At 43.5% G+C, this 17,706-nt stretch overlaps 1 protein-coding gene across 8 annotated transcripts in view; it reads left to right on the forward strand.

The window, feature by feature from the left end:
- Nucleotides 1-17,706, forward strand: part of TTLL5 (tubulin tyrosine ligase like 5) — a 127,817-nt gene that overhangs the window by 90,829 nt on the left and 19,282 nt on the right. For 4 of the 8 annotated variants that reach the window (XR_008449999.1, XR_008449998.1, XR_008450001.1 and 1 more), the window contains 2 exons: nt 8,763-8,940; nt 16,683-16,903. The exons of 2 other annotated variants lie outside the window; for them this stretch is intronic. Coding sequence is in view for 3 of the 6 variants with exons in the window: in XM_009563631.2 (XP_009561926.2) it covers nt 8,763-8,940; nt 16,683-16,903 (399 nt within the window). In the remaining 3 variants the exon portion in view is untranslated. Of the gene's footprint in view, nt 1-8,762; nt 8,941-16,682; nt 16,904-17,706 lie in introns of those variants that run through there. 2 more of the 8 variants (XM_054067678.1, XM_054067679.1) reach the window with 2 other exon arrangements.

A 17,706-nucleotide genomic window follows, 5' to 3' on the forward strand; every position in this document is an offset into this window, starting at 1 on the left:
CCAAGGATGCTAGGAGGGGCCCAACAAAAATTTGCTCTACCGAAGGGTAAATATTTCATTTTGTTTGCAAAGACTGGCAAGTTTAGTGTTCCTGAAAATAAGATGTTGATAATGCCAGCTAAACCCGGGAAAAGCTGAGGTAGATGAGGCCTTGCCTGAAGAGGTTTCCCAAAGCTCCGTAATCTCCCCCTGCCCTTCCTCTGCTTCATTGGCACGAGGCTGTTTTGATGTACCTTGTTTGTAACCTGCTACGCTCGTGGCCTGTGTATGGAGACCTTGGACCTAAAATGCTCTGAATTCCTCATCTGCAGCTGAACCGAGTAGTCACTACACTGCCTTTGTTATAAGAAAATCTTTTTGCTCCAAACCCCAGGTTTCTCAGTGGCAGGGAAATAGCAGGAATAATTTTCAGAAGCCAGGGAGCAAGAAATAAATCATCCAGCAGCGTATACCAGAAAAGAGGGAAGCCCCTGAGCTTTGATAGTGCTTGTAGAATAAAGTGAGGGAGCAGGAAAGCAGTAGACTTTCCCTGTGTAGCCATTGTGCATGGACATCTGGAATAATGCGCTCGGTTTTGAGCACTTGCCTAGCCCCAAATACCGATAAAGTGCAAAAAAGTTCAGAAAAAAACAATATACAGTGAAAGGCCAGGAGTGACTGAGTTGAGGAAAAAGATGGAGTTAAGCGTGCCAAGGCTGGCTAAGCTTAAAGGAGGCATAGTTCTAATAGTGAAGGTTGAGACCTGAAATAAGAGGAAGGTTGTGCAATAAAACAGAAAAAAATGAGTTTAATTGGGAATCTTGTGGAAAATTCTTGGCACTGAATGTGTACCTGCCTGTGGAGTTGTGTAGCTGAGAGTGTGAGACACGGACTCCTTCAGCCACTGAAACATTAAGTTGGATGCTTTTGCTCACATCTTTGGTTTTGAATAAAATTCATTTAACAGCATCAATTCTCAGTTGAAAGGGGGAATTGTGAGAATAGCAGAGGGGAACTCCTGACATTTGCTAGTAATTATGCACATTGAAATGTCCTGGGATGCTTGAATTGTGCCTCTGGTAGCTATTACAGTTAACCTGTGAATAGATCTGGGAATTCTAGTTAAATCCACAGAAGTTTTCATGTTCTTTGCCTGAAAGCAACTCAGCCCTGAACCTTTTTGCATGGACCTTGTAGCTCTTCTGTTGTCTCACGGTGCAGAGATACGGATGCTTAGAGCTTCTTGTATAATACGTAAAAGTACTTTGAGTTCCTGACAGAATGGGGAGCTGAAGAACTAAGGCTGGAACTATTACAAGATACCTGTGTCTGTGCCTCGTGACTTAAAAGAGAAAATTTGATTGATCCTCTGGGACTGAAACTCTCCTACATCTCTGCAACATCTTCACCACGGGAGATTGTATAGGTCACTTTGAACAAGATTTGAACGCTGCAGTTCTGCATGTTTGTTGTGCCAAAGCAGATTGCAGGCAAGGTGATGGCATCCTCGTTTTACACGGGCCAGCTGCTTCCTCGCCCTTCCCTGGCTCCAGGTACCTGCACGGTGGTGAGTTCTGCTCGGCTCCTTGTGCCGCAGGAGATCTCCGCAGTCCTAGGCAGAGCTCTTGGAAGAATATTAGAAATGCTTTGTTTGCCCCTGGTTTTTTTTGGAAACCTACTTTTTTTTTACTGTTGTAGCGTAGCTGCTGCTGCTGCGTGGTTTAGGGGGCTTGCGTTTTGCTTTTTGCACCAGGCAGAGCTACAGACCACACTAAAATACAGACTCTTGTGACTGAACTGGACCGAAGTCGCTCTTTCGTAGACACTGCTGATAACAGCAGAGGACAGGGGCGAATTGTTCTCAAAGGCTTGTTGCTTTGTTTTTCAGTTTTTAATTTATTGCTTTTGAAGCTGAGGGGAGCGAAAGAGGGAGAAAAGACAAAGAAAGGCCTTGAGGCAAGCGGCACTGTGAGAGGCCCGACAGTCCTGCATCCCAGCCAAGCCCCCAGCGTCCTGGGCTTTGTCCCACTATGTTTATCGTTGCTCCATAGCCAGCCCCAATCTAGAGCCTATTGTTAGGGATGGAAGAAGCACATAGCGTGCCAAGGAAAATGTTCTGTGTTTTTCTGAGTGCCTGAACATAAGTCAGCAGGATGCTGGGAGCTGCCACACTAGGCAGGATCATTAGTTACTCTGCCAACTGCTTTCTAGCAGCTGGTGCCCACTAAGGCTTTGTACTGAAAGCTTCCTGGACTTACACCACCTGAATGCCCTGTGGGAAGGAAACTGCTGCCCAAGATTGTCTTGCATTCCATGACAAGGTGGGAGTGCTGATTTATAAATGCAGCGGGTTCCTTTATTGCCAGCAATTGCCCTTATTAATCCTCAGCTCCAGCCTTTACAGGAAAGGATGCAAAATAGTTTGTCAGCTTGTTTCCTTGTTTAAAAGGAGGATAATTCTTTTCTCAGTTTGCTATACCCCCAGTTATATTGACTCCCGTGATCCTCTATCAGTTCTTACAAACTAAGCAGGGTTAAACATAGAGGAATACTCTTCAAAAATGCTGATATTTCATTTTCGCAAGTGTGCATTGCCTTTCAATGGGATGTAGGCGCTTTTCAAGTGTTTTGGAAGTGTCTGATAGTAAGTGATGTGTGGGGAGCACCAATATACTTCATGAATTGGTATTGTCCGCCACACAGAAGTTGATATCAAACAAGTGCCCAGCTGTGCCATTGGAAGAAGGATTCAGCTGAACTATAAATGAAAGCCCTATGTGCAATATTTATGCAACTTAATAATCCTCCAATGTTTTGGGGGAACACTGGAAGCTTTAAACACAATTCATATCCAAATTATACGCTAAGAAATTATATCCTGGATGTCTCCTGCTCCTGCATTTCCCTCCTCTCCCCTGATTATTTCCTTGTAGTTTCACTTTTGTAAGGATTTTTCTTTGCTCTGTCCTATGCTGTTGTCTTTTATTGTCTGATAGTAATTGTCCCAGCAGTGGTTGTGTTATAGTAGACTCTGCATTGTCAGATGTTTGAATTGGTTACTTAGGAATGGTGGACACTAATAGAAGCGTGGGCTATCATTAGTAGTTACCAGTATCATTCTTTTAGTACAGACTTGCTGTATGTCAGAGAGTTCTTCATAACTGCAGGATTCTTGGTGAGTGATGTCCTGTGTCCTGGACTTGTCTACAGCTTTGGTCCTTGGTAATCTCTTTGAAGTGAGGACAGAAGACAGCTCTGTCATTTCTTATAAGAGCTGATAATCACATCCCTTCTCTACAGGGGCTGCATTTAGTTGAGATTTCTTTTTCTGTAGTCAATGAAGAAATCTGTTAGTATTTTATTAGTATTTAGTATTCTAGTACATTAGCATTAGTTCCTAGTACAGGTGTATGTGGTTGATTGCATAAGTGTTGCGTACATTGGAAAAGAGCTAATGAATTGGACAGGAGAACTGGGGCAGAAAGGGAATTTGGAACTAGAAAACCTGGAGATGAGTGCGTGGTGTTCTAGGATTTTTATGTTGCGGTCGTAATAGCAATGGACATCTGTTGAAATTGGTCTCAGAAACAAACCTGTACCTTTTGTGATGCAAAAAGCTGCAGCAGAGAGGTCTTACCCTGTCAGTGAAGAGGAAAAGGGGATTCTGGCCCAGGCTTTATGAAAAATGGAGTTGAAAAAAGGAACACGATAGAGTTCTTGCAAAAAATACTGAGCAGCCCTTAGGAGATGCTTGAAGGACAGAATCTTGCTTACAAAGGACGTGCTGTAATGCCAAGGCTGAGATTTCCTGTACATAGTGAAGGCCTGAATCCTGGCTAGGTCCCTGAATTAAGCAACTCAAAAATAATCCTGAGCAAGCTGTGAGAAGATTGCTCACAACCAGCCTAACTGACAGAATGAAACCAAATCTCTTCTGCTGTCACAACCAGGAATTTCTACTTCCCATTTGCCTGTGCGTGCAGCTCTGCCTCTGGCTGCCGTCTGTACGTGGGAGCAAATGAATATTCATTCGATTGTTGGTGTTCGAGTGGTAGTCCTGAATAGGAAACAAGCAGGTCTGTGAGTACCAGCTCTACCATCCCCGTTTCCACTGGGTTCAGGGGTGGGGTTCTGGTTATTTTTGACTTTCCCTAAAATTGTATGAGTTGTGAAAAAGCTTCTCCTTCAGTTTGGGTTATTCGTGTAGTCTCTCTACCATGTGAACTCTATAGTATTTATTTAGATATAAGGTCCTCTACAGCTTTTTTTCCAGCCTTCCTTACTGTGCTTAGCCTTGGAATCCCTTAAGCGGAGGAGCTAACTTGAGGAAGGATGCAAAGGTGCTGTCGTGCTTCAATAAATCACCGGACAGGTAGAGACTGGGAATGAGAGCTGCACCATGGTGCACTCCTGTGAGCGTGGCAAATAGACCGAGAGCTGGAGCACACCTCTGGCAGCAGCGTATTGAGTCTCAGATCCTGAGAGACCAGGAAGAGCTTTACCTTAGATATATTATCAGCAACATGATAGCACAGTAAATGGGGACATTCCAAAACTGCGGATGAAGCATCTGTCTATGGAAGTGATCCTAAGACTTGCAACTACGCAGGCTTTCTGTTGTCAAATATTTAATGCTTACGTTATAAAAGGATGAACTTATTTGTAATGAATTCATGTTGATTTCCATCTATGAAGAAGCTAAGAGAAGCATATTCAATGCAGAAGGATTCCGCAGGCCGTGAGAGCAAAATCTACTCAGGCAAGCAACGGTGTTTTCAATATAGTATGTAGAAATAATAGGTGCTGTTGTGCTGCTTCATGTGGAGGGAAGGTATTGGAACTGCAGGGCGGTGTGTACAAGACACAATGCTGCAACAAAACATTAGCCAAAGATTTTGTGGTTTGGTTTTGGGTTTTTTTGGTTTTGTTTTTGTTTTTTTTTTAATTTCATTGTTCTTAGTGATTTAATAACAGTTTCAGCAGTGTTTTCCTGGCTAGCTTAAACCAAGCTTATCTGGGCAATATTATATCCTATAGAATTTTATTTTGGGCTACAGATCATGTATTGGCTAAAACAGAGAAAGTGGATTAAAACCGTTTAGAAACTTCATGAAAGCATTTTGAGAGTTCATTGAAGTGGGCAAAGAGCAAAGCAGCAGTCCCAGTGCATTTTTAAAAAGTGGACCATCAGTCTTCAGTATCTGTATTTCCATGATAGGTAATCCTTTGACAGATACCTCAAAACAAATGAAATTATGATCAAGGAAACGATACTAAAGTTTTGCCTTTCATTTCGTGGCCCTCACAGTACTACAGATTGCAGTCTACATCACCTCTGTGGCACAAAGCCAGTTTGGCTACCAGCAGGTCCGACTTCAGCGGAGTTTTCATTTACATCAATTTTATGTTCTCCACTTCATCTTGACTTTTACATTTTCAGAACAAATTGCTCAATCCCTAGTTTCCCGAGCGTTCCTATAACTGGAATTAATACCTTAAGTGCTTGACTGGATTCTCAAACTTCTGAGTGAGACCCGAGACAAGTTTAGTTTCAGACTCCTGATACATAAACAGCCCTGATGGACTGTCTGGTTCAATGTTCTGCTTAGACAGAAGATCCGGTGAACGAGAATTAGGTGGTGTTATGGAATAGTAATACTTGCCGAATACTCTCTGGGACTTGGTAATCAGGGATTTTCTGGCGAGAAGATGGTATCTTTGTGTATAAATAGTGTTAGTGGCTCTTGCTTCTGGAGTTTGTCTAATAATTTTTGAACCTCTATAAATTTTTGGCATCCTTACCTTCCTGTAGTAAGAAGGCATCCACAGTTTAAGTTTGTTTTATTCCTAATAATTCCTAACACTGAGTTTGCTTTTTGAGAGGTTTTTTTAGCGATGATTTCATTTAAAAAGTCTGTGATAGCTATAGTTATAAAGTTTCCTTTCTGAATAGAAATAACTAGTTCAAAGTCCATCACTTCATAGAACTAGGATTGTGTTTCCCTGGATACATGATTTTGTAGCTATTAAATTAAGTGCCATTCATGATTTAATATCTGATCATTCAGTAATGTGATATTTTTTCACTCCTCTCAGTGACTTTCATTTTTTCAGCAGCAAACTTTTTTATTTCACTCTTTTTTTCCCCAAATCACTTATAAATGTTTTGAACAGCAGAGACCATAGCATAGATTCTTGTGAGACACTGGCGGTAATCTCCTTCCTTTGTGGAAACTGTCCGTTTATTCTAGCTCTGTTTTCATGTGTTTTAACTAGTTATTAAATCAATGGGAGGTGACCCCTTCGTTCTATGTTGGCTTACTTTATTTCAGAGCATTTTTCATTAACGTAGTATATTTTCTCATCTGAGAAATTGCTTTTGTGAAAAAGTTACTCTAGCGAAGTGGACAGATGTTGAGGTCAAAACAGGCACTGAAGATCATAATCTTTCAGTGGTACTGAGGGGGAGTTTACTGAGTGCTAACATGACTTTGGAGCTCCTGAATGCACTTCAACTTTGTATCTGGTGCAGCTGATGGTTCTTTCAAGGGCTGTTCTGTCGTAGCCCTCAGCTGTCTCTGAAGGGTTCTTCCCAGTCCCAGTACGGTCCTTGGTCCTTTTCAGCTGTCAGCATGACCTGATTGTACTGGGAGGGTATCAGGGAATCCAGATGCTTCACACAATGGAAAAAAACAGATGAGCTTTAATATCAGGATGGATGGTGGAGTCTGCGTCTATGCGGTGAAACGAGCAGATACTGCCCTTGGGGTGGAAGTTGAGCCCATCTGACAGCAGCCAGCTGACTGCCATGTGGTGAGCTGCTGGGACTGGAGAGGAGGCAGCTGGGTACTGTTGCCAAGATTTCTTGTGCCTTGTTGTGGCCTCCTTTTAAGTAATGTGTTTTGTGGTACCCTGTGCCCAGCAGGGGACAGTCCTGGGTGGGCAGCAGCACACGTGCATCCGTGGATCCACAGCTGGGCTGCTGCAGGGAAAACCACGGTTGCAGAGGATCATGACCCTGTTGCTGGGGCAGAAGAGGGAAGGCATGTTCCGAAGAGGGCAGCAGCTCTTCCAAGGTTAACCACAAAGCCAGATTCAGATGTATACAACTTGGATTTCAAGGCCTGAGTACTGTCAGCAGCTTTACAGTTGTCACTTTTCCAAGCACTGGTGAAAAGAAAAGAACTGATAGGCTGAGAATCGTGTAGTAAAAGGAAGCGGGGAGTGAAAGTCATTTATCCAGTGTTGCACTGGGGTACAATGGAAGCAAAGGACTGAGGAAAGTGGGATCCCTTGAATAGGGAAATCTAGGGAAGGCTACATACAGCCAGTGGCCCATAAGAGCGACTGTAGTAGTATGTGCGCCGTGTTGTCTTACTCCTCTGTATCTGAGGAGCTCAGTATGGAGGGTGACCCTTCATTTTTCAGAGTCCTTGTTCTCAACTTGCTTTGAAATGGATGCATTATATTATTTTTGAGGGAGAGTACATAGGATTCGCAGTTGCTTCTTATCTTGTTTGAAACATCCTTCTGAATATTTTAAGGGTTGACTGTGATGACGAAACTTGTGGAGGAACGTGCAACACATTCAAGGGAAGCTCTGATGTATTAAAAAAATCTAGGTTGTAAGTTTTTATAGGATCCTGAAGCAAGGAGGTTGCAGTTAATTCTTGCCAAAACCGTGACCTGCACTCCGAATCGTGGCATGAAATGTAAAAGACACTTACTATCTTTTACATCCCCATTACTTATGATGTGTAGGAAATAACAGACTTCTGCCCTGAGATTCCAAAGGAAATATTTGGAAAGATTGCCCTAGAGAAACATGACAGATCAGCAGAACCTTGGGAAGCTTTGAGGAGCGAAGGTTTTATTAGCCAGTGTCAGGATTCAGTGTGTCATGCGGCATCCTGTCTTGTGAGCACAGGACGTGTGGGTTGCTGGGCCGTGGTAGCCTCTCCAGGACACCTTGTGGTCCTGTCCGTCTGTCATCTGCTCTCCGCAAAGCCCAGCAGGCTTATGTAGAAGCGTATTGCTGCTGCCTTCTCCCTGAGGCTTAAAGGCTTCAAAGCAAACCAGCGAGCTCCTGTTTGTGCTTATGGTGTTGCAGGCCACGGCTGAGCTCCCGCTGTGTAAGCCTGGCTTGTTACAGCTCCTGCCTCTTTGCAGGAGGCCTTTTCTCCTCTGGGATAGGCTTGCATTACTCTGATGAAAGAAATGAACCTATCCTCATTCCCTTTAGCTCTTCTGGATTGCAGCTGTGTGGATTCAATGTGTCCTAGTTACAACCTAACTCTATCAGTCATTTACCCTCTTTGTGGATATTGTTCTGCATGTCTGTCTTCTATTCCACTCTCACTGCAGCGTATGTGTGCTTGGTGTAAGCCTTGTGTTAGAGTATTATTTATTTGGATTTGTAGAGATATTGTTATCTCATTAGTGGGGGCAATCCTTAACTCTTTTCTTTCTGCAACTCTGCCTCTTTTCAGTGCTAATCAGTGATAGATGTGCTCCAGTTATAAGTTTTTCTTCTCTTTTCTTTTGTTCTCCTCAAGCACGGTGTTGTGGCTACTAATATAGTCCAAGCCTGGAATTCAATAAACTCCTTAGCAATACAGCACTCGGCACGTGGCACCTCTAGCAGGTGTTGTGCTTGCTGGATCCACTTAATACTTAGCCAGCTATGAATTTGTATTAAGGGAGTTTTTGGAAGCAGCAGTGCCTTGTAAGCAGGAGTCCATATACACAGAGTGGTGAAAGCATGATGGCTGTTCTTTTCTCAGGGCTCCAGAGAATCATCGTTTTGACTGGGAAGGAGAGATGGACAATAGTATCTACAACAAGGTGACACAGAGTCCGCTGGCACACCCCAACTATCAGCTCCATTTTGCTGTGCAGCAACTTCAGCAGCAGAAACTTCAGTCACAACAGCTATTGGAGCAAAGGCAAGCCCAGCATCAGGTAACTAAGAAAAAATCCTGCCTGGGATGTAGCAGTGCTGATTGAGTGTTAGATGTGCAGAACCAACCCAGAGCCAGTACATATGATACAGCTTTGGTGAAGGAAGTAGCTCTTTGCGTGGGTTGCAAAAGAACTAATATTACCTGCGTTGATCCTGATAGCATTTGGAGGCTATAGTTGCCAATGACTTCTTCCACTGCATTGGCATCCTTCTCTGTTTGGTTACTGGCATGTTGCTGCTTGCTTTTGTGCATCAGTCCAGGGCATCACCTTATAGTGCCTCAGACAGCCTTAGAACTGTCTACAGTTGAGGCTCCACAGTTCTTTGTCACTTAATCTCATCACTGATGATCTGTTCCTGCTTTGACTTGAGTTCTTCTTGGGTAGTGCTTTGAGCTGAGTCACTGTTGTATTTCAGTGTTTCTAAATATAGGATCTTGGTACTGTGTTGGCAGTTTTGTCTTCTGTGGCAGACAGACCCCATCAAGGCTTCTTCTTGACTAAGTTCTTCTCCTTCTGCATGTCTTCTCATTTGATACAGTTATTGAAAGAACAATATGTTAAAGGCACTCAAAAATTATCTAGGAGATCCTTATTCTTTTGAAGAAATGTATTAATATCTTTTAAGAGCCTTCAGTGTGCCTAAGACATGGCCACTGACCCTGATGCCAGATGTAAATTTTCTCTGCCATCCTGCAGATCTTCTCCAGGTCTCCTGCACATTTTGTAATTGCTGCATTTAAGGTCTCCTCTCACTGTTTTGCATGGAACTGTTTGATGGATACATGACTCCTTTGTTACAAATGCAAGGAGAAAAGATGGGCTTAGAGCAAATATGAAAAAGTGTTTGTATTATTGATGTCCTTGGTGGCACCTAGATGTCAAGACTGGACCACTGTGTCTGGAACAGCATTTTCATCTGCCTGGGGAATCTTCCAAGGCTGCATTGAGTTCATTGGTGCAGTTGTGACCTTTCTTTGCTTTTATGGAGAGAGAGAGAGAGAGAGAGAGAGAGGTGTGTGAGTGATGTCCAGCGAGCTTCCTTGCTGAAGGGAAGGAAGTCTTTCAGTGAACAAACCTTCACTCAAAAGAGATTGGTCTCCATTAGGAAGGAGCTGTTTGGGCAGTCTGGTGGGACAGGACTCCAGCAAAGCTGTGAACAGAGTGAACATGTGGAGGTCTGAACACCCAGTCTTCCTTATCTGAAGCAGATGAGTCACTAGTCAGGGTCCTTGAGAACTTGCCCTCATCCTTTTCTGGTGGTATCTTGAAGGAGAGACGCTTCTGCCTTTGCTCCTTGCATTCCTCCTTTCAAGGCTCTTACTTAGCCATGCACTTTCCATCCACAAATTCCCTCACCTACAGTCTTCTTGCTCCCCCTCTGAGCAGGAGGTCTTCCTTTCATCTCCGTCCAAGGGGCTCTGGGTGGGCAGCTGAGGCTGCTCAGGGAAGGTCTGTGAGCTGGCTTGTGCCTGTGAGGAGGCTGGAGCTGGTCATGGGGCCTGGCTGAGCCCTCTTCTAATTGCTGACATTGAGCTGATGTTATTCTTGGCGCGAGGCAAAGCCATTACTCAGGAGTTTCTGTTAAAGTGATTCTTTGTTAAACCTCCTCTCACTCCCACAATGGCCCCCTCCTTTCTCTCCCTCCCTCCCTTCTTCTGAGCCAAGCAGTTTGGAGCTGCAGTATTGAGGCCATTACCATGCCGGAGGGCTCAGGCTGTACTGAATCTGCCATTAATGAAGGAAGGTATTTGCTGAACATGGAGGCTTTCAGACTTTCTGTAGTGAAAACCATGTCTTAATAAAATTATTGTCTCTTGGATACTTCCTTTCCCACTAGACATCGTATGGAGCCAGCCAGACCTCTCCTCCTAGTCACAGTTTTACTCTGACACCCCTCCCAGTCACTGTACTACCCTCATCCTCATCTGCTGTCCTGTGCTCCTTCTCTAGTTTCCTCTTCCTTCTGCTAGTTATCTTCTCAGACTTCAGCCTTTTGACTTGGCATTTCCAAGAGCTGCTTTCTCTTTTCTGTGGGTTACATGTTCCCTGCCCTACATCTCCTTCCCGCTGATGCTGCTTTGACTTCCATCCTGCCTTTTCCTGCTGGCCATCATTTGTCCTCTCTTTTTCCTCACAGTTAATGTAGTTTATCCTAGTCTGCATGGCTTTACCACGTTTCCTAGTCAGTGCCACCTAAGCCACGTGTGTGCCATTGCCTGCTCTTTCCCTTCTGTTCCATCCAGAACAGCGGACGGTTCCATCCTTCATTGTCTTGCCTGTTACATCGAGTCCCTCAGCCTCCTCTCAACAGAAGGAATATATCCCCGGAAATGGAAACCTATCACTTGAAAGAATGTAATGATCTCTCTGCTTTGGAAAATGCGTGCAGGGTATCTCCAAACCCGTTTCATCTGCTGTTGTTTTTGCGGTTGGAAGGCAGGTTAGCCACGTGTCAGTACCTGAAGTACATTTCCTGATACATCCGCAGGCACACCCTGAGTGTGGCGTGACCGTATAACATGACTGGATGCCATCTTTCCTTCTCTGTGTGACGAATGGATAAGTCATATGTATCGGGATAGCATGTGAACAAGTAAGAGAGAAGTACCATGATTAATAATACAAGCAAACACTTCTGCCTGTATGTTAACCAGTTTGATATGTTGGAGATGAGATGGATGCGTTGGAAAGCATGGAAATCCCTAGTCAAATATTTGTGTAATAGGAAAACCCCGATCTGCCATGCAGTGGATGGATCTTAACATGAAGGCTTATTGTGTACATCTTTCTGGCTGCACCCACTCTTGGCTGAGTACTTTCCAGACACATAAGAATGATGATTTCTCCTCTGGGCATGTAACAATTTGCAGAGTAGCAAATACTGTGTAGGAACAGGAATAATAACCAACAATGTTCACTGTATGTGGAAGTTCATGCAGTGTAGTATGGCAGAAATAGCCCTTTGATGCCAGAATAGGTGCTTTGTTCCCTGGACAGAAAGAAAAACACTGAAATGACTGATGAGAATTTAACAAACATATGGATGTAGTGATAGGGCCCAGGAACAGACAATACAGAACCTAAGAAAGAGAAAAAAATAGGAAGGGGCAAAGTTTGAAAGTGGAGACAAGAAGCTTAAATCTGATATCAACAAAATCGAGGAACAAGGATTATAGAATCAAACTAAAAGAAAAGAAAAACAGACTTATAGCACTATTTTTGATGTTTAAAGGAGACTGCATGTGACATGTTATGACCTAGATGTTAGTATCACTGCTGCAGTTGGCAAGGCAGTTAATATACCATCATTGTTTATTCTCTAATTGCTTCCTGTACTGGAAAGATGCCATTAGCTGTTAGGGAGGTTCCTCCTTCTATGTGTGGCTTTGTTCTGCCTGCTTAGCCTAGCATCTACTAGGTTTAGAACTTTATGCCAAACATTTCACATGAGGAAAAAAGCTAGATTAAAACAAGAAAAGTTCAGTTGTGTAGTAGAATGATCCCCATCAATACTGCTTATATCAAAAGAGGCCATGTTAAACAAAACATCACATTTCCATTCAGAAGTTTAAGTAGTTTTTAGGATATAAAACATTGGGCTAAGTTAATTTAAATAATTCTCCTCTCAATCCTTTAAAAATTGTATGTTCTCTGAAGTGATGTGATTATGAAGTTCAGCAAAATTATTGTTTTTTAGTGTATGTGATTCCCTTCGGAATTCCCTACAGTTTATTTAGATCTGACTGTGAATGTTAAGTATTCAGGATAATATTGCTGGTATTCCTAGAACTACATTATTCCTGATTGAGGACACAGAGCCTCTCTGAATGCAGCCTTGAGCATCGTTAGAATGTTTTCTAAGCTATTATATATTAGGCTGGCTTCAGATTTGCAGTTTCTTCTTTTCTTCTTTGCAGTCTCTTGTTCGTTTTTGTTTTGCAGCTTTCTTCCTCAGATTGTTTTCCCACTCAATGTGCTAACTGCCATTTTTCCTATTTGAGTCTTGTGATGCTGATGAGTCAAAGTCTTGGTCTAAGTAAAGGAGAAGAACTGTTCTGAAAGCAGTAGTCTGTGCTGATTTATACCAGCTGAAGTTTTGTCCCCGTGTTTCTGATCCTGCCACTATTATTAGGATCGTGGTTAACACCCAGATATATTAAGTGTCTTTCCAATGCAATGATATGGCCCAGAGAGCTCCTAGTACCAAAAGAGAGACAAAAGAGAAGGCACCAAGTCAACTTCCTTTAGTGTATTTTAGTCTCAATCTGAAGAACTTGCCAAGGAAGACATGCTTCAGGACACTCTGTGCATACCTTGCATTTGCTCGTCTTCTTTATATATCTTGGTGGCCCCTTGATGCGTCTCGTACTGCAGTTTAACACTGCATCCAAACTGATTTAACTGAATGCATTGATGTGTGTTCAAAAGAATCTCCACTAAACACTTCATATAACCCCAAAGGTCTTCCTAGCCTTTGAATTCTCTTTTTTGCAATGTCATCTGAAATGCAGTTGCTTTTCTAAAAGTGATGGGGTTTATTTTTTTGGCGTTTGCATTTTTTTCCCCTTTTGTAAATGTAAAACCTCATTGTTATTTACTGCTTATAAACATCTCATTTTCCATTACTAGTGATTTGGAACTCGCTGCATATGTGTGTGCATCTGTGTGTCAGTTCTCGTATACTTCTGAGTCTTTCATCGTTTTCAGACCGGCTGATCCAATTTAAACAATGACTAGGGGACAGAAATCTGAAAGCTGTGTTTCATATAAATTTCATGAAAATAAAGAGCCATGTATCTGGAAACAGGATTCAGCTGCTGTTCCCATTAAGGCAAAGGCTGCAGCATGAGGCCACTCCTAATTAGACAGCAGAAAATCAGCACAAGAATGCCCTGAATCCACGAAGGGAGGCATAATTTGGGGCATGCTTTGTATGAGATACTGTAAGAGTCAGCCGCAAGACAGATTCGCAGGAAATGAGCTTCATTACCTCCTCTGGTCACAGAATGAACATGTTTTTGCTTGCAACATTTGTTCCGTTACTGTGCTAGGGGTGGGTGTTAGATACAGGGATGGTAAGTGCCAGGAACATTCTTTCTGTTTTTGAAGATCATTAATATATTTGCTTTTCTGCAAATTACTACAGTGCCTCTCTTCTTTTAATCATGAGCAGCCTGAGCTCGGCTGCTACTGGCTAATAGTCGTAGGTGTGCATTGTCCTTACTGATAAGCTGTACATATTGATTTTTCTGATTAAAAACTGCTGGGTTTGTACAGATAACACTTTGTGTGTGGTGTTCACATGTAGGTGTGGAAGCAAGGAGAGGTGTGATCTAGTGGGGCAAAGATGGGATTGGGAGTCAGGATCTTCTCTGAGCTCTCACTTTTTTTTATTACTTCAGTCTGTGACTTGGGGAAAGTCACTTTGTCAGCGTTAACGTGCTTCATGTGCGAGACAGGGTTAGTGCTGTCCTAACTCCCCAGAGGATTATACAAGAGAATTAGATCACCAGTGCTTTACACGGTTTTGGATAGAAAGTCTCATAGTGTTTGAAGTATTTTTCAGATTTGTCGCTCAAAGAACTTGTCAGCGAAGCAGATGTCTCCTCAACATCAAGTTAACTCTCTCAGCCTGGGAAGCATGGTTCAAAGTTTTCACTTGCGGCAATAGTTATTGGGTGCTACCTGCTTCAGGACTGCTGCCTCTGTCAGGGTTTGTCTAGGCTGCTGCTCTCCCTCGGCCCTGAGCCTTCAGAATCCTGAGTGATGAGGTCTGTCTTCTACTTTTTGGATGAGCTGAAATATCTTCCCAACCCTTCCTTTGTGCGGTCAGTCTCTGCTCTCCCCAGCTGCCCTCTTTATTTGCACAGTAGCTTCTCCGGGTTTCCTGTCCTGTCCCCATGGAGTTCCCAGCAGGACAGTATGCTTTGTAGCTCAATCCAGAGCCCATGGTCTGTGTCAGCTTCTAGTCTCCCCATCCTTGCCTGGAAGGCAGCCAGAATCTTGGCACAGCTGGAGACAAAGGCCTTTTTGGAAGTCCATTACCCCCCAGAAAAATATTCATGACCTTTCTTTAGGCAGTTCTCAGCCCAGCTTTTGCTGATCAGACTTTGTTAGAGCATCCATACTTACTGCTTCTTCATATTCGTGGACCTTTTTGTCAATGCATGTTGACACAGGGAAGGGGTTAAGACTGTGTGCTTTGTGGTCTCTAGGATCTTAGTGATTTTAATAACAAGGAAAAAGCTTACAGGAAATGTGCGTGATAACAGAGCACAATGAAATGTTACCCCTGAAAAAGAAGGGGATGCAGTGACTTGAGAGGTCTCCATCCCAACCACATAATGTGTCAGACTCTAAGGTGCAAGAGACTGGACCGAGTTCCATTTGGGTTTATTTGCTGGGGGGAGGAGGGCTGTGATTGCTGTTTTCCAGACTTCTGCATTTGTACCAGCTACTTAGTCAAGATCTGAAAGCTGCGATCGAGGTAGAACTTCAAAGGAGGGAGAAGTTAAGAAAGGCTGGGAGCTCAAGGGCATCTTGTCAGTGAGCTCTGGTTAGGAAACAGGCCTGTTTTGGCTCCCACACTTCCTTTTCTCTGTCAGTCAGAAATGCCTTCCCACACACCGCTGCCCTGCCACTTGCCAGAGAACTGCGGGGGAGAGGGGCTTTTCCTGTCTGCACTGAGACTGAGCCAGCCCTCAGACTGTGGTTTTCTCTGGAGCCTGGAGCCCACTCCCTGTGGCTTTGTGTGTTTTTCACCAGAGAAGAAGCTGAGGACAAATGCAGTGAAGGGCACTGCTCCCAGGGTCAGGCTGAGGTGACTGGCTAGGGCCCAGCTCGTCTCCTATCACTGACCTCGAGCTGCCAAACTACGTGGTTATGGTATTGCCTCTTTGCCCTGGGAATGTGACTTCGAGGAAAGCCAAGGCAGCAGTCCCAGCAGGTTGTTCCTCTCTGAAGAGAGTTGAGCCGTTAGCAGAGCTCCCATAGGGAACCATTCCTCACTCCCTGCTTTGCCAGTCCCCTGCTTAGTTCTCCAGTGTCTTGTAACGTTCAGATTCTTTTGTTGCCTGTGCCAAATCTCCAGCATACACGCTCTCCCACCTGTTACAGGAATAGAGAGATTTTCTGTTCCTTGGTGTTATTGGGAATTTCCTTTCTGTCAGCTGCAGACCTAAAGTCCCTTTTGCAGCGTAGGTACCCTTAGACACTTTCTGTTATTCCACGCGCCTGCGGGGTTAGACTGAAGAACTGGCATTGTGATGTCTTCTTTATAACCTTTTTCTTTCCTAGAGTTGTGTTTCAATCCCACCTTCCATACAAAGAATAGTTTAGCAAGATAAATACAGAAAATCAGTCAAAGCAATAAAAGCTTTACTTCTTTGTGGATGAGAGCCTACGGAAAGATTAGACTGAGGATAGGACCTCTTGTTTTTTGATCCAGAACAGTGTCGTTCTGTGGCAGCAGTGAGCTTGTCTGCCTTCTTAGAAGGTAGTCCAAGCTTCCAAGGGTATAAAATTCAGCTCTAAAAACTACTTCACTGCCTTGACCACTTAACTCTTATTTTTATGCTTGGGACTGTCCCCGGAGTCCTGGAGTTGCCTTCGCCAGGCAGATGTTACCCCTTATGAAAAAGTCACCCACTTCTGTCAGCTCTCAGCAATATTCAGAGAGGTAATTGCCAATTACTATGATGTTTTTATTTTCTTCCTTTTTTTTGGTTTTTTTTTACCAGGCTCTCTTTGCCAACTGCTCCCAATCCAGTACCAGCCATATAGCCGTGCCAGCTGGCTCGGATGCCCGCAAGACATCAAGTGCCACTTCTAGTAACAAGAAGGCAGCCAGTTTGCACAAAGTGATGCCATCCCAGAGTACGCCTTCTCAGTTGGTTCCAAAGCCTCCGGCAAACCACAGGCAGGCAGTGGTCAGAAAGGCTGCAGCCCGGAGGATTTCCAAGTAAGTTTTATCTCTTCCCATCCACAACGGGGAGTTGGCACTGGTTCCCCTGAGAAGGAATATCAGAGAAGAACCTGTCTGCGTGTGAATCTGACAAATTTTTGTGGCTATGCTGTCCAAGATAAATCTTAGAATAACCTGAGCTATGTGTACTGAAATAGGTGTGCACTATGTTGCAGTTTCGTGTTTCACAGTGGTGAGGTAGCACCAAACAAACATAAGGACATAGGAATTGTCAGATTGAATCAGAGAAGTACCTGATCCAGGGCGGGATTCAGTTATCTAAATACAGGTTGCTCGTGACATTTTAGCTGCCCAGGGCTATTCCGCCTGATCTCCAGCTGCTGCTCCAGATGAGCATAAGTCTTACGCAGATCTTGTGTTGTATATGCCAGTCCCCTGCAGATGTCTCAAATAACTTGAAAGCACCAAGTATCGTATTAGACAGCTATGTTTAGGTACTTGAGTCACTCCCTCCGTGTTTAATCTTTGATGGGGGCTACAATCTGATAGATCAAAAGAGGCTGCCTAAAGAAAAAATACAATATCCTTAACAAGCTAATCTGCCCTTGAGCCAGATTTCCCCATAAATTTAACATAAAACGATTGACTTACACCTTCAAGCACAAGTGTTTATTTTATTTGAAGTGTTTATATTGTGCCTAATATAACAATAGCTTTTCTTAATATTTGTAGAAATCCTTCTTTTAACTTTTACTGAGCTTTTAGTTATATAGTGTTTGCCATTCTAGATGGATTTGGCATGTGTTATCTTTAAACACAAACAAGCAAAATTCACCATG

Source organism: Cuculus canorus, chromosome 5 (genome assembly GCF_017976375.1).
Source record: "Cuculus canorus isolate bCucCan1 chromosome 5, bCucCan1.pri, whole genome shotgun sequence".
Taxonomy (NCBI): domain Eukaryota; kingdom Metazoa; phylum Chordata; class Aves; order Cuculiformes; family Cuculidae; genus Cuculus; species Cuculus canorus.